Below are 23,761 nucleotides of genomic sequence, written 5' to 3'. Positions count from 1 at the left end.
TTCAGCATTCACTGTCTGTGCAAACATTCTTGTCTGAGTACCATTTAATTTCCTCTTTTCTGCTTTTAGTTGCAGCCTCACAAAATTAGTGTAAGGGAAAAGCTATTAGAGACATGCAAGCCTGATGTTTTTGTTCACGATACCCCTCATGGGCACACATTAGCAAGTGATGCCCCCCAAAATGAAATAACCGTAATAAAGTAAGCAGGGGAGAAAGAACAATAATGAAATGTTTATGCGCCTGTAAAGTGACAAACGAAGAGTTCTCCATGGCGAATCTCTGCCTGTAAGGATCGCAAATGTCAGACACAATTCATTAAGCTGCTACTCTGCCCTCAAACTGCCTGGAATCCCTATCAATTTGCCACTGTTCCCAGGTACAGATAGGTAGTTCATGAGTAGTGCAGTGTAATAGAAATCAGGGAGGCAAAGTCAATATGCAACACCCACATGACATTTTAAAACCCCCTGTGTTTCAAATACCGCTCTCTGTTCTGGCAGCGGTGCTTGTTTGGCATCTTGCATGCCTCACTTCCTCAGATCTTCTTCCACAGATTTTAGTGTAATGGCCTGCTGCAGTTAGTTCTTACATTTGGAATAATATTTCTGGTCAGACATTAAACACATATTACTGGGTCTACAGATAATAAAATAAATTGGCAGAAAATTCTATGTTAATTCAACATCTGAACTTTTATGTCAAATTAGTTTGGTCCCCCTTCTATTAAGAACATTGTAACTTCAATCAATAAATAGAATATTGAAGGAATTTGCTTACTTACTTGGTAGTTTGTCTTTAAATAGTTTCTAATTTGTAGGATAGCTAGTATTGTCACACATTTTCCTTTCTAGTGATTTTATTTATATATATATATATATATATATATATATATATATATATATATATATATATATATATATATATATATATATATATATATACATATATATACGGGGAATAAGTATTGAACACATGAAGATAACAAGGTGCAAAATGGCATAGAAAGCCAGGAGCTCACCTGAAATCTGTCAGTATTAAGAGAGAAACCCTGCCCCCTATCAGTACTGGTTGATATCAGCTGATTTAGTCCTAATTGATGGCCTATAAAGGCTTTTCATTACCCAGGAGGCACACAGGAAAGACTTCATGATGGGTAAAAGCAAAGAACTCTCTCAAGATCTTCGTAATCTTATCGTTGAAAAGCATTTTGATGGTAATGGTTATAGGCGCATTTCCAGAATGTTGAATGTTCCTGTGAGCACTGTGGGGGCCATTATCCGGAAATGGAAAGAGCATCAGTTCACCATAAACCGGCCACAATCTGGTGCTCAACGTAAGATCCCTGTCCGAGCAGTCCAAAGAATAATCAGGAGAGTTCGCCAAGAGCCATGAACCACTTGGGCAGAACTTTAGGAAGACCTTGCATCAGCAGGTACTGTTGTTTCAAAGAAAACTATAAGCAATGCACTGAACCACCATGGCATCCATGCCCGCTCACCACGCAAGACTCCATTGCTGAACAAATTGCATGTTGAGGCTCAGTTAAAGTTTGCGAAAGAGCATTTGGAGAGCCTGTGGATTATTGGGAGACTATAGTATGGTCAGATGAAAGCAAAATTTAACTTTTTGGCAGTCATTCTACACACCATGTTTGGAGAAGAAATGGCACTGCCCACCACCCCAAGAACACCATACTAACAGTTAAGTTTGGGAGTGGAAGCATCATGGTTTGGGGCTGCTTTTCCACAAGGGGTACTGGCAGACTTCATATTATTGAAGGCAGGATGAATGGAGAAATGTACCGGGACATTCTGGATAAAAATCTGCTGCCATCTACCAGAAAGCTGAAAATGAAAAAAGGGTGGACATTTCAGCAAGACAATGATCCCAAACACAAGGCCAAGGAAACAATGAAGTGGTTTCAAAGAAAGAAAATCAAGTTGCTTGAATGGCCCAGTCAATCACCTGACCTACAGTAAATCCCATAGAAAATCTATGGAGAGAACTAAAGATCAAAGTTCATAAAAGAGGCCCAAGGAACCTTCAAGATTTAAAGACCATTTGTGTGGAAGAATGGGCCAGAATCACTCCTGAGCAATGCAGACGACTGGTCTCTCCATACAAGAGGCGTCTAGAAGCTGTAATCACCAACAAAGGCTTTTCTGCAAAGTATTATATAAAGTGTGTTCAATGACTCAACGTGTATATATACAATATTTGGTTTGATGGCTACATCTGGTGGAAATTGTGTCAATAGCTTAGAAATCGCCTTACTGATAAAAATGCTGATGTGTCAAAACGTTATTTGGTCTGTACTGTATATATATTATATACAGTTCAAAGTAGGCATCAAGAGAATGCCAAGAGTGTACAAAGCAGTAATCTAAGCAAAAGGTGGCTACTTTGACATATTTTCAGTTGTTTCACACTTTTTTGTTATGTATACACAGTACAGACCAAAAGTTTGGACACACCTTCTCATTCAAAGAGTTTTCTATATTTTCATGACTATGAAAATTGTAGAGTCACACTGAAGGCATCAAAACTATGAATTAACACGTGGAATTATATACATAACAAAAAAGTGTGAAACAACTGAAAATATGTCATATTGTAGGTTCTTCAAAGTAGCCACCTTTTGCTTAGATTACTGCTTTGCACACTCTTGGCATTCTCTTGATGCGTACTTTGAAGAACCTACAATATGTTCACTTTTTTGTTATGTATATAATTCCACATGTGTTAATTCATAGTTTTAATGCCTTCAGTGTGACTCTACAATTTTCATAGCCATGAAAATAAAGAAAACTCTTTGAATGAGCAGGTGTGTCCAAACTTTTGGTCTGTGTGGTATGTGTGGCACAACCAGGACTCTTCCAAGAACTGGTCACCTGGCCAAACTGAGCAATTGGGGAAGAAGGGTGACCAGGAACCCGATGGTCACTCTGAATGAGCTCCAGAGTTCCTGTGTGGAGATGGGACAAAGTTCCAGAACAACCATCACTTCCACCCTTAACTGTGCGAAACAAGATTCTCTGGTCTGATTAAACCAAGATTGAACTGTTTGGATTAATTCTAAACGTTATATGTGGAGAAAACCAGGCACTGCTTATCACATGCCCAAAACCATCTCAAAACTAAAGCATGATGGTGGCAGCAGAAACTGGGCAACCGGTCAGGGTTGAAGGACACTAAATAGACCAAAGAACCAAGATATCCTTAATAAAAACCTGTTCCACAGTGCTCGGGACCCCAGATCTTCCTACATGACAACAGCCCTAAGCAGACAGCTAAGACAACACAGGAGTGGCTTATGGACAACTCAGTGGATGTCCATAAATGGCCCTGCCAGAACCTGATTTGAACCCCATTGAACATCTCTGGAGAGACATGAAAGTGGCTGTCCACAAACAGTCCCCATTCAAACTGACCAAGAGAGGATTTGCAAAGAATAATTGAAGAAAATCCCACAATCCAGGTGTGCAACGCTTGTTGTGTCATACCCAAAAAGACTCGAGGCTGTAATTCTTTCAAAAGGTGCTTTAACTACGTAGTGAGTGAAGGGTCAGAATACTAATGAATGTGAATTTTTTAAAATGTATTTTATTATAAAAAAAAAAATTAGACATTTTTAGAATTCTGTTTTCACTTTGTCATTATTGGTTACTGAGAGCAGATTAATGAGAAAAAAAATCTATTTGAACGATTGTAGTCTCAGGCTAGTCTGAATACTTACTAAATGTGTGTGTGTGTGTGTGTATTATATATACAAATCTCAGATATCTCGGAGGACACTTATGTTGTCTTAACTGTCATACATTGAAGTTTTTAGGCATGTGAGAGAACATAACGAAAGTTAAAAGAAAGCAGGGCAGTACATTACCCTCATTCCTACGAGAGCAGTACCTAGTGCTGATTAGCAGCTTACCTTCCATACTCTTTTATGGAAATGAGCAGATGTTGAGTTTCTGTATTACAGCAGTATCTCTGACAGGCACTTATGACATCAGCATTTTTTTCTTGCAGCCTGGTTAGACACAGAAACAGGTCTACAAAGAGCACAAACGCCTAGCAGCTACATCTGTGCACCATCCTTTCCGGCATGCAGCGTGTGCAAACTGCAGTAATATTCGGTGTGGGCAATAGCTGATGTACATGATTTAAAAACTTACGTGTCTTTGGCTGTACATGAATGGAAAATGTTAACACATAGCGTTATACTGCATTATATCAACAACATGTAAAATGTATTTGAGCATTATGGTTGAATTTCGTAAAAAAAAAATATTAAAAAAAATAAATAAATATATATATATATATATATATATATATATATAAATATATATATATATATATATATATATATATATATATATATATATATATATATATATATATATATATATATATATATATATATATTTATATATATATATATATATATATATATTTATTTATTTTTTTTAATATTTTTTTTTTAATTGTGCCAAAAAAAGAGACGCAAAAATAATATAATGCATCATATTAGTTCTATTTGTTAAAATAGTGTCTTTCTTAATTTAGTAACACTGTATGCTTTCCCATATATTCCCGCTATCCTGCACTGCATGAAGAAATTCCATTATTCAAAGGCCCAATTAAAGACAATTTAATAAGTTTTATTTGCAGTTCAAGCAATTCAGTCCAGCTGTATTATTCGATATCTCATTGATTTTCCCCTTTGCTTTATGTTTGGCATGGCCAAGTTAAAACAAATATGCAACCTTTATCATATTTGCAGACTTTTCTTGCCAGTCAAATTAAAATAAGTGTTTAAATATTTTGTCACTTTTCAATCAGGGTTGATGTAAAATCTTCTGCTGTTATTGCTGTACTTAAAAGTTTGCATTAAGAATTAAAATAACCTGTTGATTCCACTGTAGGTTCTGAGCTGATGCCCAAAGCTCTCTCCACACGTATTATTGGGGGCATCTGGTGGTTCTTCACCCTTATCATCATCTCCTCCTACACAGCCAATTTGGCAGCTTTCCTCACTGTGGAGAGAATGGACTCTCCTATTGACTCGGCTGATGACCTGGCCAAACAAACCAAAATTGAATATGGTGTAGTAAAAGATGGAGCAACTATGTCATTTTTCAAGGTAGAATTTGCTTTCTGATTATCCTACAAATGGGTGAATGTGTGTTAATAGGACCACAGTGATGGCTAATATGTTGATTGGCATTCAGTCGTATTGAGGTTTAAGTAGAATAGATACTTTCTCAAAGGGGTTCTTTAAATTGCATCTTGAACTAAGTTTTGGAAAAAAAATAATTTGTTTGTGTTAAAGGGGATAAAGAAGGATCAATACAACTCTTCTAAAGAGGGCAGTAAATATTTAATTTCTAGCTAGAAAAACTTGAATACATCTACTGTAATAAACAGGATAAATTATTATTCTTTATTTTCTTCTTGTTGCAAAGTTTGCAGCTTTTTTTCCTGTATAAATTATATACAGTTTATTGTTTTACTACAAAAAAATTTATAATTCTAACATGATAGTGAACAACTCTAAACATTGACAAAATAATCCAACTGAAAAAGTAATTTATGTACGTATGTTTATACCACACACAATTATGTATATAAATAATTATTTAAAGAATATAAATGTTAATAGTTAGTATAGAATTTTTATCAGTTAACAAAATAAAAAGTAAATAAACAAAAGAGAAATCTAAATCAAATCAATATTTGGTTTGAGCACAATTTACCAGCAAAATAGCATTAATTCTTTTAGGTACACTTGCATACAACAGACACTCATTATAGTACCTCTCTACAGCCCTTCACTAAACAAACTGCCCCCTGCTACAGCTTAATATTTGACTCATCAGTCTAGAGCACCTGCTGCGATTTTTCTGCACCCAGTTTTTGTGCATAGTCTTTTAGCCTTGTTTCCACATTGGAATTATATTTTTTTGGCCGCAATTCATGTAGACCACTGCTGGCAAGACTACTCAAGACATTAGATGGGTATACCTGGGTCTGGGTAAAATCTGTAGTCTTTGATCGCTGGTTTAACCTGTTCACAGACAGCCGATTAATGGCCTTTGCAATATTCTGCATTTGATGATGCAATTAGAGCTGCAACTTCAAAACACCTCAGGGAAAATGTTGAAATAAGTCAGGTCAACAGTACAGAAGGAAGAGTAACTTATTGAGTTATGGAGTCAAAATGAGTGTTTGTATGAGGTTTTTATGGTCAAGGAATTTCATGAACAAAATTAACGCTACAGATTGTTTTGGTTTGCTGTTAGCTACCATTAGCGAGAGAATGAGGGTCTTTTTTTGTGTGTGTGTATCAGTTTTCGGCTGTCAAACAGTCTGAAATTATGACAACTAAGATTCTACATTTGGATCATGTTTCTACAGTCTGACATGCAATAATCACAAAGGACTATAACAATTGCACAGTGTGAGCCCAGCATTAGTAGCAAAGTTTTACTGTTTCCTCACCCAGTTTCAAGCCTCCTACACAGTTGTTTATGTTTTAGATAATGACAGTGTTTCAACCTACATATCAAATTATTAATCATTAGCACCTGCTTGATATAATTGCTTAATCATATACCTGACTCTGTTCCTGCATAATTCCTAACTTTATACAACAAAATGTACAACATTTTTATATAGTTTTTTTGTTTGTTTTGTGTTTTTCACTTTCTTTAATAATTTTTTCTCACATAACAGCAATTTTTTACAACTGCCTAAAACTTTTATCGAAATTGAATTGGGCCGGACATACACAAACACACACACACATAAACAACCATAAGCCTGATTATTTCAGTTTGTAGTTTAATACAGATAGTAAAATTGTTTCTTATACACTTTATACAGATGGCCGAGGACAAAGTTTTATAATGTATACATTATCTAATCTACAGAAACATCAGCTGAGTAAAGACGATTTTTACTCAATAGTGGGCTGTACATTTGACATATAGACCTTCAGTGTAAATGAAAGCCATTACTAAAGAAGGAACAGACTTTAAAATGTCTCCATTCACTGCAGACACAGCTGCATCATCACAAGCAGAAGTATCAATATTAACCACTTAAAATAACCACAGGTTTTCCCTGCATTTTTGTGCATATTTTCCGTGCATTACAGTTTTCCTGAGGATTTGAAATTACGGCAAATTGTGTGTTTTGGGGTAAATTCTACAGGAAGGAAAGCATAAAAACTGTTACGAACTGCCGACCCTTTCTTACAGTGTCCAACTTTTAATAAAAAATGTGTGCCTTATAAGTATATGTGACCATGTCAGCCATTGTGCAATAGATAAAAACATCTATTCAGTCTACACCAATATATTTGAAGTTGTGCAGCTTTCTACAAATGCATTTTATTCAATTCAATTCAATTTAATTCATTTTTATTTGTATAGCACTTTTAACAATGAACATTGTCTCAAAGCAGCTTACACAGAAAATGTGGTGATTAAAAGTGAACATGTTCTTCATAAGTGTAAGTTTGTCCCTGATGAGCAAGCCAGTGGCAACTGTGGCAAGGAAAAACTCCCTGAAACCTTGAGAGGAACCAGACTCAAAAGGGGAACCCATCCTCATCTGGGTTGCACCGAATGTCCATTTATAGCAGATATACGATGTTGCGGGGTACAGTGATGATGATCAGAAGCGAAAAGAAGTCCTTAATCAATGTAGCAGACTGTTGACATTAACTACAGTCCAATCCATCCTCAAAGCTCCCGTTCTTACTCCGGAATTTCATGGAACCACCCAAGGCGTTGATGAAAAACCGTCCCAAGCTGCACAGCGTGGCCTCCAATCGAAGAGAACACTATCCAGAGGCAGGCCTGGACGAAGTGGGAAGATCCACGAAGGGGGGAGGGGCAGGAACAGTGGTCACTGGAACCTCAGAAAAGGATATGGATTATTATGTGTCTTTATTGTTGTATGAAAGTTAATGTCACTGTGCAGTTTGGACTCCGGCAAGACTCGCTATGGCTGCATAGCTAAAAGGGAGAACCAGAAGGTAACACAGACATGAGGGATCTCTGGGATAATAGACGACCCACCACACCACCGTCAACAAACCTGAGTGAACGTGAAAGAGTAAGGGGACAACAGCATACAAATATCCCAGTTCACCAAACACTCTATATCCATATTCCCTCCAGACCTGTGCCTTTACCTAAGAAAAAAAATCTACTGAAAAAAGGCTTATCTAAATAAATACGTTTTCAACCTCGACTTGTCTGAGTCCTGAACACTGATTGGAAGGCTGTTCCATAACTGTGGGGCTTTATAAGAGAAAGATCTGCCCCCTGCTGTAGTCTAATTATTTGAGGTACCAACAGTTAGCCTGCACTTTTTGATCTAAGTAGGCGTGGAGGATCATACTGGTACAGAACTTCACTCAGATACTGCGGTGCGAGACCGTTAAGTGCTTTATACGCCAGTAGTAGTATTTCATAATCAATGTGAGATTTGATTGGGAGCCAGTGTAGACTGATTAAAACAGGGGTGATGTGATCATGTTTTCTAGATCTAGTGAGGACTCTTGCTGCTGCATTCTGAACTAACTGAAGCTTATTTATGCACTTACTCGAACACCCAGACAGTAAAATGTTACAGTAGTCTAATCTAGATGTAACAAAAGCATAACCTTGTATTTTTTTTGCATCCTGTAACATCATATTTCTAATTTTAGCAATATTTCTGGTGAAAGATGAAAGAAGGCGATCCTGTTAATATTATTCACGTAAACCTCAAAGGAAAGATTAGGGACAATAATAACACCAAGGTCTTCGACAGTTGTACACGCTAAAACAGAAACACCATCCAGAGATGCTACGTAATCGGAAAGGTTGCTTTTAGCTGCATGTGGTCCTAATAAAAGTACTTCGTCTTATCTGAGTGGAGCAGAAGAAAATTATTAAGCATCCACTGTCTAATGTCCTTTACACACTCCTCAACATTGTTAAGCTGATCTCTCTCATCTGGCTTTGCTGAAATATACAGCAGCGTATCATCAGCATAGCAATGGAAGCAAATACCATGTTTATGAATAATTTCCCCCAGAGGCCGCATATATATAAAGAGAAAAGCAGTGGGCCTCAGACAGATCTTTGCGGAACACCAAACTTTACCTCAGAGAGTTTGGAGAACTCACCATTTACATCAACAAACTGATAGCGATCAGTCAAATAAGACCTGAGCCAAGAGAGAGCTGTTGCCAACAACGTTCTCAAGTCTAGCAAGCAGTATAGTGTGATCAATGGTGTCAAAAGCTGCACTAAGGTTGAGAAAAACAAGTAAAGAAAGGAAGAGTTTATGAGCTCTCTAACTATTTAGTCAATGGACATGAATACATAGATGTTATTCTACGCCTGCTAGATGGCCCCAGTATTACCAAATCAAAATCTGATTGGTTAAAGCAACAGCCTATAAACAACAAGTACTTTTTGCTACAGACCCAATGCACTGCTGATTCTGAAGGCTCATGGGAGATTTTAACTCTGGCAACACATGATGGCTGAAATATGATTAGATAAAAGCAGTGCAAAAAATAAAAAACTGTGCAATAAAGAGAATAGACTATTGGGAATAACTGAATACATATTCATGGAGTTTAGGCCAGCAGAAAAGACTTTGCTGGCCTTCTGCTACTTTTAGTTTAGGTAATGGGCAAGAAAATAATGCGAAAGATTATAATGAAAATTAAAGTGATAATGTATTTCTAATAAAAAATTCTATTTGCCTAAATTTGGCAGTAAGATTGTTTTCCCATCGAAGATTAATTTATATAAATGTGGAGCTAGGTGGGGTGTTTTTAGTTTTTTTTTCTTGAAAATATTTTAGTGAGACAAATGGTGGTGTACTTTGTAAATATTGTAAATGAATTAGGTCTTAATTTCTGTTTCACGATTTGCATAAAAAAAATGTTATTATTATTTTGTTTATACCTTTTAGCTAGCTATCTGTCATGTCCTTCTTTGGCTTGATTTTTGGCACAAAATGGTGTTTTAGTGTGCCAGACATTTATCACAGATCATCGTTTTTAAAAATGTTTTTGAGTGGGGTACATGATTGCAATATGTAAAATTTGAAGAATAAAGAGGCAGGTGTATGTTATCAAACCATCACTGCTGTCGGCTTCTTTTTCTCATTAGGAAAGAGAGAGAGCCAAAAAGCTTGACTGGGGTATGTGAGTTAACAACATTTTAGCCGTGAAAACACGCTGAGAGCGCTGCTGAAGATCATCTCTCCAAACCTGAAACATAAAATGTTAATTTTGCATTTTATCAAGTCTAATCAAAGAGTACTCACACACTCTCTTGTCTAAATCTCTTGTGTCACCTCAGATACTTGATGGAATTGAGCCAATAATTAACTGTGATTAGCTATGGCAGCTAACGTGACCTCCTTGTGGAATAGCATGAAATGGCATTTAAACTCACTCATGTAGGACGTTATTAATCCAACACAAAGTTCCCTATTTCCTACATTAGAATAGACTTTTTTTTCTCATGTCTTAATACCATCATGTTATTGTATGCATTAAATCGAGCAAAGCAATTGAAGGAATAGATTATGAATGCAGAAATCCAGTGGAGAAAGAAGCTGCTCAATCAGTGTCACTTGTGTCACTTCTTGCTTATTCATTCCTAAGGAGTTCAAGGCTCAAGCCAATTCCCAGCCACTTTCAATTATGCTGTAAGACACCGGGGAAAATAGTATTTGAGGGAGGGAAAGAATAACAGGTACTCAAGGTTAACAAAACAATGTCAACAGCAGCACTGCGTACCTCGGAGTTCGAAAATCTCACAGTAATGGTGCCAAAGCCCAAGAGAAAAAAGTATTCATTTGATTCATTGGTGTGTCTGTGTGCCTGTGTGTGCACCCATATGTGTGTGTATGTGCATGTGTAGTCCACAAGCTAACTACATCCCGTTTGCACTTATTACTGTTATGAACATAGCTATTTACTGGGCTGTGCCACCATTGTATAAATACATTTCTATTAATTTGTCAGTGGAATTCATTAACCTTGTTCATTTCGATTCCAATCTAGTCTCAGATTAAATGTAGATCCAGTATTTAGTATAATAAAGGGAAAGATGGACTGCAATGATGTGGAAGTAGTACAGTATATCTATAACTTCATATGAAACCCAAATGATGCCAAACAATTTATTTATTTACTTTTTTACCTTTTTTTTTTGTTGTTTAGAAATCTCGAGTATCAACATTTGAAAAGATGTGGGCCTTCATGAGCAGCAAACAGAGCACATCCCTGGTCAAGTCTATTGAAGATGGCATTCAAAGGGTCCTGAAGTCTGACTATGCCCTGCTTATGGAGTCTACAACCATTGAATATGTGACTCGCAAGAACTGTAACCTAACCCAATTTGGAGGCATTATTGACAGCAAGGGTTATGGCATTGGCACCCCCAAAGGTACAACTGATTTAATGAGGAACTGTAGGTCTTGCTGGTGTAACCTGTTGACTCAAATTAGAATTCTATTGATCTGGCCCATATCCATATTTAAATGACCAACAGAGAATTCCATTACAATTTAAAATGTCTGTCTATAACAGTAGTTGAATTATTAGGTTGCCTGGTTATATATGGTTGTCACTCTTATTTTTAAGGCTCACCATACAGAGACAAAGTAACCATAGCCATTTTGAGCTTGCTGGAGGATGGACGCCTACACATGCTGAAGGAAAAGTGGTGGAGTGGAAGCAGTTGTCAGGAAGATGAACGATATGAAACAGGGCCGATGGGCATTCAAAACCTGGGTGGCATCTTCATTGTGCTCGCCTCAGGCCTGGTGCTTTCCATTTTTGTGGCTATAGGGGAATTCATCTACAAACTTCGAAAAACAGCAGAACGTGAACAGGTGAGTGATTTCTTTTGTTTGATTATTTGGCTTTTCCATGGTTTTAATGCGTTCCAGGCAGTTAAAGCAGGGATGGATGGTATATCAATACAAATGACAGTTTTTTCAGCATGGCTGAGCAAAACTGCTATTCTATTTCATGGTAGTTTTGCTGTGGCAGTACAGACTTTTCATTCTGGATATGCAATGAGATGAAAATTCTGGGACGAATCCACTCTCCTTTATTTCCAACTTGTATCCAATATACTATTGGTATTTTAGATAAAAAAATAATAAAAAAAATAAATAAATGAATAAATAAATAAATAAATGATAGATAGATAGATAGATAGATAGATAGATAGATAGATAGATAGATAGATAGATAGATAGATAGATAGATAGATAGATAGATAGATAGATAGGTTGATTGATTATAGGCATTAAATTATAGCATTTCTAACAGTGATACTGATTCAAGAAACATATTCCTGTAGTTTATCAGAACTTTTTATTAAATGTATTGTTATATAAGGAAATCTGATTTTAATAGAAATTACTCTAAATAGCCTCCTGCAGAATCCACTATGATGCTGATATGATATTCATATTTCTGGTGTTTTTTAATTCAAGCTATGTGCAACAGATTAACTACATTGACCTTATTGTAAATGTATCATCAGGAGTTTTTTTTTTTATTTTTTATATTTGCTATGGATATTACAGAAACAATGCAAGCAAGCGTTAATCCTTGTTCATAGTTATTTGACTATTGTACTATGTATGTATAATCATACTGTTTTGCAGTTTACTTGTATTTTAGTTTTAGCTTCAGTTTTGAAGCCATAGCGACGTGCTGAAAAAAATGCCAGATCATAGGTTTACTTTTCAGATTTCACATATGTTCAGTTTTTTACTGGATTCACATTGCAAATAACTTTTGCAATGTTTTATACGATTCCATATATTCTTGAATAGGATAATGTATTTGTATGATAAGTTGAATAACCTCCATAAGCCAAGAGTAATACCTTTTCTCACAAATACCCAACATACATGATAACTAATAAAAAAATTCTGTTTTGCATTTGCTAAATTTATTTTTAATTTAGCGAATGATTACTAATTAGAGCATAGAAAATCAATCCCCTATTATTCATAGCAGGAATAATATACTATAGGAATAGTTGTGCATAGACAATTATTTGACAAAGGGTTGCTTTAGACATGGTCTTAAAGGTAATAGGACATAGCATAAAGATGGCCATAAAAATCATTTACTTTAGTGTCATGTCCAGGTCATTTCAGTTCATGACATTAGTTAGTACGATACGTAGATTCTTAGTTATTACATCAATGTAACAGGAATGTACTTGCTTTCTCTTTTTGTTCCACTCCCCCTCCCCACCATGCCTCTTTTTTTCCCTCAAGAGGTCTTTCTGCAGTGCGGTAGTGGAAGAGATCAAACTGTCGTTCACGTGCGAGAGAAGAGTGAAACACAAGCGGCACCATGCACCACCCACAGCGAAGACGGACGCCGTGATCAACATGCACACCTTCAACGAGCGGCGTCTACCGGGAAAGGACAGCATGAGCTGCAGCAGCGCTGCAATGACGCCCGTGTTTCCATGACATGCCTGGGTGATGGTCACTTGAGGCACATGCCCAGCGCTGTGCCCGAGAGCATGGACTATGGCTCCGAAATGATAACAGCATTCACCCTCAACCGCAGAGACACCCGCAACCACACAGCCAAGCAGAACGGTGGTGCGAGCAGCAACCCAGGTAATGATCATGTCCTCAAACCTATGTATCCCACCATGCCACTGAGGGAGGGAGGACGCTCTGTGTCCTTTCTCTAAACAACGAACAATGAGGCTAGAGCTAGCTACGACAGAGTCTGATGTTTATGTATGAAAAACAAAATGTTCACCATCTGTTCGCTGGGAAACAAGGTGTGCCCAGTAACCCCCCCCCCCCTCCCCCCACTATTCCCACACCTATTCCACACATACAGAGAAGAAAAGACACAAGCAATCCATTGGAAGAAATTATTTAAAAGAGATAAGAGGCTTCTTTGAAGTATGGCAATAAAAGAACTCCAAACTGACACAAAGGGTGTATATTTTTGTCCTGGAGTACCATTTATAGCACATAAAATTTATTTAAAAACGTGTGCCCCCACTGTTTTTATTTGGGTTTGTAAAGAACTGAGGGTCTTTGACGCTACTCTGGAGAAAATGATTCTATCAGGCTACATTGTGCGGATGCTTTGAATCTTTTATTTAATTTGAGTTTGTAGACTCTCTCATTTGTAATATTAGCAGTTAGTGACAGCGTGCAAAGATTTTGATCTGCATTCCCAAGAAGGCTACAGAAACAGTGGCCTGCTTCCTGGCTCACAGAATGAATGCACAAAACAAACAGGGTTGACATAATTCAAACTAGCAAACCATATTGCCATTTGAATTAACAGACTTGTTTTCTCCCCCTATGGAATTACAGTAATAAAGGTTCTGAACGATGCGCTCTGTCTTATCATAGTGCCATGACTAAATTCAATTTGTTTTGTGCTCTACATCGCTTGTGCCACCAGATGTTTTGTACACATTTGATGATAATGAGATGACTGATTAACATAATAATTGCCAAAGATCTGTCCACAAAAAAAAATAAAAAAGCCGCTAGATATTTAAATACAGCGTACAGTCTAAAAGTGCAGAGAATAAGAATGATTCAGTTGCTTGGTAAACTGTTTAATGTGCAGATTCACTTACTTATTTTTCATGTTTAATGTTTCATCTTAAGGCATAATTTCTAACCATATAATAAATGACGAAACATACTTAGTTTGGTATAATTCAGTAAGCAGGAGCAAATATAATTGGAAACAAATCTTTCATTAACTGCAGTGTGGTAATGATTTGCATTCTGCATAACACATTTACTTTTTCATTTCAATACAAATAGCAACATACTTGTAGAGATGCATACATCCATCTAATTAAATATCTGCCTAATGTGTGGATATTAGATTTTTTATTCAGGATGGCCTTTGTTAACAGCATTTGCAATATGACATTAGCACACTATGTATCCAGGCTTTTAATTTATTTCTGTACTTGTTGTTGGGTAAAATGACTTGTAAAAAGGATAAGAAGAAAGAAAAAAGGGTCATGTCATTGTGTTGTAATTTTCATAATGTACAATATTAGAACAGGAAAGCACATATCTACATACACAATAAAAAACTGTCTAATAACCTGCAGATAACTGTAGGTGTCACATTCCCACAATGTACACTTTAGGCAGTGACCCTCCTTTCAATGTGTGTGTGTGTGTGTATGTGTGTGTGTGTGTGTGTGTGTGTGTGTGTGTGTGTGTGTGTGTGTGTGTGTGTGTGTGTTCATTTTGTTTTATACGAGTGCTTATGTGCACACATGCATGCAAGTATGTGTGCATTTCATCTGGCAAAATTTCTAAATGCTTAATGGCATTGGCTCTTGCATAGCCTTTAGCCGTTTTTCATTTCGCAGGTATGAGCTAAAAGCTCTACAGCAGCAGTTACGCTTTTAGCATGCTGTTTGTGAGGAGGTGCTGCAGTCAGCCGTGATGTTCACTGAAAGTAGCATTCTGATTCTTTATTTGCGGTTTTTGAGGGTTCATTGCTGCCTCGAGCTTACTGGGATTCCTCAGTACTAAGGCAAAAAAAAAAAAAAAAGAAAATCAAAAAGAAACCATAATGATTAGATTTCTTATACAGACAGAGAAAAAGGACTCCCTTTTTTATACTAGTCTTATTTCTCCTAGACAGTGACCAACATTATGTGGCTGTTTTTATAGACTGCATTAGCATAGGTTCAGTGTGAAGGTTTCCTTAGTTTGTGTAGATGTGACATACAATACAGATGACCAGTGTTAGCATTATGAGACGTAGGTGCTAAGAGTCTTGCTGCCTTTTCAGGTAGCTCAAGAGACAGCATACCTCTGTGAGGTAAATATAAAGGACAGTGTCAAAACAACAACAAAAAAACAACAAAAAAAACAACAACAAAAAAAACAACAAAAAAACCCCCATTGTGTTCAGTATTTTTATTGCCAATAATATAACAATCAAAATAACTCCAATTCATGTGACTTGGTGTTGATGCGGTGAAAGCTCATTGTGTATGTGTCATTTCAATTTAATGTAATTTTCACACCCTCTTGCAAAGTAGACTATATATTAGATGAAACGGAGAATTATTGTATTTTGCTAAATACTGATTTTTACCTGTAAATTGTCTCCTTTATTTCACAGCATCATTTGTTTTTAAGCTGTCAAATGCTGTATCAGAAATTGTACATGGATTTTGTAGTATAGGATCTGATACATGGCTGTACTTGAGAGAGAATTTAGAGGACAGTGATTTTATTACCCAAGGTACATGTTCATTACATTGACTGATTGCAGTATCAAGTGAACAAAGAAAATCGTGTAATGTATGTATTCCCCCCCCTTTTAACATATTCCTATCAGGTGTACATAAATAAAGAACTGAATTTTATTCACAGTGAAGTATAACTGTGATTGATTTGAAGGAAAGTTTGACGTTTCATGATTTCTTTCACACTTCTTTCACATTTCCTAATGGATTTTTGGAAACTCAACTTTTTATCACTTAAAAATGCATAACAAAATGTTTATTTTGTGCAGATGTTAAAATGTCTGGCTCCAAATGTGAGCCTAGATTGTGGTATGATGCCTTTATTCTAAAAGATGATGAAATATTAAAATATGATAAAGCATTAAAGTATGAGATAGTATCTACAAATAATAACTTTAGATCATTCAGACTGGTGATCTAAGTAAGAAATGAATTAGGTTAAGATGCTATTAAACTATTATTTACATTTAAGTTCACCAGTTGTTGTGTTATCGAGTATTTTGTATATTTTTTTATCCAGTTGTGAAATAAAAGTTTGTAAATTTGTTAAGTAGATTTCTTGATGAATGGCTTTGACAGTGTGATTTATGTCATTTAAAAGATAATATTACACAACAAACACAACTCAACATTTTACAGACTTTGCCTACATAATTGCATTAAATAGGCATTAATAAAAACATGAAAACTTTTTTATTGGCAATAATTTGAAACAAATGCATTATGTAGCTGCTGCTTAATCCACAATTGAATACAAAGCTGTTTCTATGTAATCTATATATTTTGGCAATTGTGCCCGAGTTTGTATATTTTAATGATTTAGGTAACATTCTTGTTTTTACAGCCATTCATGCAGAAATCCAGACAACTTCAATGGGTTCACAAACCTTTTACACAACTGTAATCCTAATTATCCTTACACTGTGAGAAATTACTTTTGTTTCTTAAATGTATTATTTACTGTGGCACGTTGTAAAGACCACATTAATCAAATATTTCTGTAACCTTTATGAACCAACTATTATGAAGTGACATTTTTTCTGTATTAATTGCAACTTAAAATAGAACATTTAGTTTGAGTATTTGAATCAGTCCTATTTATGGAACATAAACTTCTATTTTATAAAATAATTATTAAACAATGTGAATGCTGTTGTTTTGTAAGATTACATGAAACGAAAGAAAAATAAAATCAACTTTTACAAGTTTCTTGAGCTATTCAAATGTTCTTTACCATTGTTCAGTTTACTTTATTATTAGTAATAATAATACAATCATTATTATTGTTGTTGTTACTATTATTATTATTTGGGTAAGTATTTTACTTGATTGTTAAGTGGGGAATGTGTATAGTTAAAACAACTGATATCAAGGTGCTGCCCAGGGTTAATTTATGGACATTAAGAATTTCTATGAATATAGATTTTGTAATTTAATTTTTTATTTTTCTCTTAATAACTGTATGTCATTAGAGGATGGATGGCAGTAAAGGGAGGATTAAGAAGGCAAGAGAGTGATTGAGTTTTTTTTTTGTTTTCTTTAGCACACTGTGAATAAATTACTTGTACTTGATGTATGGGTTATATGATTTTGAAATTTTTAAATAAAAAATAATTATAAAATATGTGTTTGTTGGTTCTTAGGAAAATGTAGGATACAGTATTTCACAAAAGTGAGTACACCCCTCACATTTCAGCAACCATTTTATTATATCTTCTCAAGGGACATTACTATAGAAATTAAACGTGTACTGTATATATTTTAGAGTAGCCCCTTGTGTGGAGAATTTGCAGCTTGTATTGCAGTACAGATTTACTGTCCTCTGAAAATAACTCATCATACATTCTTATTGTCAAAATAGCTGCCAATAAAAGTGAGTAGACCCTAAGTGATCTGTCTCCAAAGTGTTAATATTTTGTGTGAGCACCACTGTTATCTAGAACTGCTTAAATCCTCCTGGGCATGGAATTCACCAGAGCTGCACAGGTTGTTGCTGGAATCCTAGTTTATCTTCGTCTCATCAGACCACAGCACATGGTCCCAGTAGTTTATGCTCTTGGACAGGTCGTCTTCAGCAACTGCAGGTTTCTTGTGAGCCAGCTTCAGAAGAGGTTTCCTTCTGGGATGACACACATGCACACAAACTTGTCTGCTCTGACAAACGGACCTTCCGCTACTGCAACCTCTAAAATAATGCTGGCAGCATTCATGTGTCTGTTTTTTGAAGACTCAACTTCTTTGATGGACCCTTGCGAGGTCTGTTCCGAGTGAAACCCATCTTGGAAAACATCTGTATGACTCTGGCCACTGACTGTAACTCAGTTTCAGGATGTTACTGATCTTCTTATAGCCAAGGCCATCTTTGTGAAGAGCAAAAATCTGAATTTTAAAATCCTTAAAGAGTTGTTTTACCATGAGGTTCCATGTTGAACATCCAGTGGCCAGTATAAGAGAATTGTACTCAAAGCACCAAATTTTAACTGCTCTAATACAAGATACACAAATTTGGATGGTCCTGTTAAGCATTCGAAAACATGAACATGATGAATAGGACATGTGCTTTACATGGTTACACGACATACAGCTGTTATCACTGAGGGTGTACTCACGTTTGTTGCCAGCTATTTTGACAATGGCTGTATGTTGAGTTATTTTCAGAGGACAGTAAATCTGTACTGCTACACAAGTTGCACATTGACTACTCTAAAATATATCCAAGGTTAATTTCTATAGTATTGTCCCTTGAGAAGATATAATAAAATAGTTGCTGAAATGTGAGGGGTGTACTGACCTTTGTGAGATACAGTATAACCACTGTGACTGAGTCAGCATATATAGACAGTCACAGTGTTGACAATGCTGCTAATTATCTAACAGCTGAGAAAAGAAAACGTGTGTGAGGCATTCCACATAATTTTATATAATGTAATTCCTTTGCCTTCGAGTGAAGTTCAGCAGCTCCATTCAATATACTTTCATGTTCTAATTGGAGTCTATAATAGACTAGCAGACAGATGACATAGTGGAGAAATTAACCTTGACAGTAAGGAGGTGGCACATGCTGCTACTTTAAATTTCTGGGTGCCTTGGGACATGCGGTGCTAAAGCCAGGGGTGAATAATGAGTGAATGTAGGGGCTTCCTCATAATAGGAAGATTTATTATCTCTCACTATCAATTAAACCCTACAGTCAGCCAAAGGCCAGGAGCCGGTAGAGAGTGTGTATGTGCATGCGTGTGTGTGATTTCGAATTGAATATGACAAAAGATTTAAATTTACAGTAGATAATGTACAAAAAAAAGAAGAGGAAATATTACACCTATCTATCTATCTATCTATCTATCTATCTATCTATCTATCTATCTATCTATCTATCTATCTATCTATCTATCTATCTATCTATCTATCTATCTATCTATCTATCTATCTATCTATCTATTAAATAGTTTACATTTGTTAGATCCCATTTTTGTAATACAGATATGTATGTAAGCATATGTGTTTGTGTGTGTGTGTTACATTTAATATTCAGTTTTCTAAAGATATGAGCTACTTAACTGTTCTACTTATGTTAGCATATTTTACCAAATTTCTTCATTCATCCCATTATACATTTATCGATTTCCTCAATATGTGGTATTCGTTGTATTTTCTCCTTTTATGAGAAATTCTTGAAGCTGGACATAAAACACTCAAGAATCCGTTTTTTTCATGCATGCGCAAAACAAAATATAATATGACTTTAAAAAATATATATACATTCACTTTACGCACTTTCGCATCCTGTCCTGAAAGTAAAATTTGTTCGGAGGTGGAAAATTCCAAGCGGAGGAGAGCCGCCGCTGGAGAGCCGCTGCTAGTCATCGCCCGCAACGAATCTACATGATGAGGCGAATTAATTTATTTACGTGATTTTTTTTATTTTATTAGCTTTTATAATTTTTTTTATTACATAATACAAAATATAGCATACAGTATTTCGATTTGTTTTAGTATATTTTATTATATTTTTTTATATATAGCATTTATAGCTCCTACATCATTAGGAGATGTGCATAGTCAATAACAAACACCGTAACAGCTTACGAACAAATTCATGGTATGAACGGTTGTTCGGAACGTAACTCATTAGTAAGGCGGGGAGCGTCTGTATACAGTAACCTTACCGCGGTTCGAATCTCATGCCCCTGGTTTATTGCGGAATTGCCTTTGGCACGTAAATAAATTGTTTAGCTGATTTTCCCGGTCTCTTGCGGATAGCACGATAGACCAAAAATCGTTTTTATGGAGTTTTATGTTTAAATTATTACATTTATTAATAAAAATATATTTCTAAATAATAAAATTAAGTAATACAGTAAAGTACTGTAAAAATAAAACAACATTTTTGGGATGGCTTCTGTTTATTACGTATTTTTGTTTATCGCGTTCATTTATCGTGAACTTAACCACCGCATTAAAATGTGGGGATTACTATATATATATATATACACATACACACACAGTGAGGAAATATATATATATATATATATATATATATATATATATATATATATATATATATATATATATATATATATATATAATATACTATGTTAATACAAATAGTAAAAATAATGTGTTAAAAAAAATCACTAAATGACCTACAAGACTAAATGACCTACAAGAGAATACTACTTGTATTGTGAGCTATAAAAAGCAAGCTTATTAAGATAATTATGCACAACACAGCAATTTTGTCTGGAAAAAATCATGTATTATTGGCTGTATTTTTCTGTTATTTTATGGTGTAAATTATAATGGTGTTATTATTCTGCTTTTCATAGTATTTGCCTGAATTTGAGATATTTCTTCAAAATGTTTTCTGCTTCATCGGCACAAAAAGACCTCAAGACCCCATTTAGACTAAAAAAAAAACAAAAAAACAATAAACTGCCCAATAACTTTAAGGATAGTTGGTCTAGAATAGGTAGTTTCAGAGATTTATTATCTTAAGCTCTCTACACTAAGCAAAGGTCATTGCAATGTCCCCTTGACCTTACCTGTACTTGTAGTTTCCGGCAGCTCCCCTGGGTGAGTGGCCACAGCTGAGCAGCCATGTATCATCGACCTGTTTACACATGAGCTGAGCAGCTTGAGACTTGGCTCTTGCATTGCTTTGGTGTATTGGGTGAAAGGCCTGCTTCCACTGGAATAGAGCTGAATTTCTGTTCTGATGGAGGCCACTGTACACTGACCTTGACGGAGGTAGTGTGTGAGCTGAAACTGAAGCTCCCAGTTGAGCTGCAAGTGATCATCTCTTGTTTCACTGTTTCCAAATAAGCCTTAGCTTAAATATTCTAAGAGCAACAGACTTTTATTTCTTTCTGTAAACACTGATATCAGAAGCTGTGTTTAACCATTTTGGATTGGAAACGGTTTCTCTTACTGACATGTCTAAAATTGTGTTCTTACACAGTAATATGTGTAATAATATTTTCCTTAGACATAGCATTACAATTTAGAGTTAAGTACAATACCCATTTTGTTTTGTTTTTTCAAGTACCTTGCAAACTTAAAGTTTTTTTTAATGTTTTCACCTTAGATGAAACTGCCTATCTTTATCTCTCAGGTTAAAGCACCACTGGCTCTGCAGATATTGTAATTCTGGTTATTAGTGTCGCTTCACATGCTAGCTTTATCGTAAATTAATAGTTTAATGCTTCAACTGCTATTAATTGCAGTTACAGCTGACACAAATATGTCTATTTTATGCATAAGATTTTTAGAGAGTGTATAAAAAGTATGTCCAGCTGAATACCATTTATCATACATGTGTTTAAAGTATGTATTTTATAAATATATTATTAATATAATTATACTGATATATATTATAACTAAATATTATTACTAATTATAAATAAATGGTGAGTAAATATCGAATGAGGTGCTAAAAAAGCACATTAGTCATAAGTTTCCTGACCAGTAATTCACTATTGCAGCCTATTTACCCAACTTTTCATGATCAGAAAAAAAGAACATTTAGTGTAAAGCTACACACTACTCTTTAAATATATTTAAACTATTTCTTGTTTTGTTTTGGCACTTTTATTTTTGTCATGATAAAAATTCCAATACTTTCCAGTCACTTAATTTCTGTTTGTGTATTGCATTATTATTATTATTATTATTATTATTATTATTATTATTATTATTATTATTATTATTATTATTGTTATTATTATTAATAATAATAATAATAATTTTTATTTTATTTTTTTAAACAAAAATCAAGCTGGAAAGTCACTATACCCTTACTGCCTATACTTAATTAATACTTGATTAATTAATGATCAGCAAGTGTGACAATTTGTTGGCAGTTTGTTGGTCTGGAGCATTCAAATGTGTGTTAACACAATGCCAAGGAAGAAAAGACAATGGAAGAAAGGAATCATCAGTGATCTTAACAAGTAATTGTTGCTGCCCATCAGTCTGTAAAGGGTTATAAGACCATTTACACACAATTTAAAGTCCATCATTATACAGTAAGGAAGATTATTCACAAGTGGAAAACATCTTCCCAGGAGTGGACAGGAGGAGCAGAGTTACAGGCCTCAATTAGCATGTTAAATGTGAAAGTTCATGACAGAACTATTAGGAAAAGCATGAACAATTATGGTTTGTTTAGAAGAGTTGCCAGGAGAAAGCCTATTCTCTCTAAAAAAAGAACATGGCAGCAAAGCCATCTGGAACAATGTCCTTTGGACAGATGAGACCAAAGTGGAGATGTATGGCTATAATGCACAGTGCCACATTTGGCAGAAAAAACTAACACATCACATCAGCACAAACACCTCATACCAACTGCCAACCACAGTGGCAAATATAAGGGCATGTCTCTGACAACTAAAACTTGGCCAAAATTGGGTTATGCTACAGGGCAAAGATTCTGAGCACACCAGTAAATTTACAACAGAATGGAAGACAAAGAACAGAATCAAGTTGTTGCAATGGCCCAGTCAAAGTCCAGACCTCTAACTGACTGTAATGGTCCTGTGACAGGACCTTATGAGAGCTGTGCAGAACAAATGGCTGCAACCCTCAATGAAATAAAGCAACATTGTAAAGGAGAGTGAGTAAAAATTCGTCCACAGTAATGTGAAAGACTGATAAATTCAGTCACAGAACGATAACTTCTAGTTATTGCTGCTAAAGGTGGTTCTACAAGCTACTGAATAAAAAGGTGTACCTAGTTTCTTCACACCCAGATTCTCCATTTAGCTTGATTTTTGTAAAATATGTAATATGGTGTAATATGTCATGTGTTGATATTCACCTCAGGTTGTATTTACCTAATTTTAAGACCTGCTAAGGACAATTTCATTTTTATTATGTCCTGGTACATAAAAAAAGAAGTTAAAGAGCTGTACTGTCCTTCATGTACAACTGTAAATTATGA

General features: G+C 35.4%; 1 protein-coding gene across 1 annotated transcript in view; it reads left to right on the top strand.

Moving 5' to 3' along the window:
* Window positions 1-17,945, top strand: part of grik3 (glutamate ionotropic receptor kainate type subunit 3) — a 100,012-nt gene extending 82,067 nt beyond the window's left edge. The window contains exons 13-16 of the mRNA XM_083550222.1: window positions 4,924-5,141; window positions 11,244-11,469; window positions 11,667-11,917; window positions 13,330-17,945. Of these exons, the coding sequence (XP_083406348.1) occupies window positions 4,924-5,141; window positions 11,244-11,469; window positions 11,667-11,917; window positions 13,330-13,758 (1,124 nt within the window). The 3' untranslated portion in view covers window positions 13,759-17,945. The remainder of the gene's footprint in view (window positions 1-4,923; window positions 5,142-11,243; window positions 11,470-11,666; window positions 11,918-13,329) is intronic.
* Window positions 17,946-23,761: the final 5,816 nt, after the last annotated feature.

This window comes from Silurus aristotelis, assembly GCF_946808225.1.
Source record: "Silurus aristotelis genome assembly, chromosome: 1".
Taxonomy (NCBI): domain Eukaryota; kingdom Metazoa; phylum Chordata; class Actinopteri; order Siluriformes; family Siluridae; genus Silurus; species Silurus aristotelis.
The sequence above is the reverse complement of the archived record's forward strand: the minus strand, read 5'-3'. Positions and strand labels throughout refer to the sequence as shown.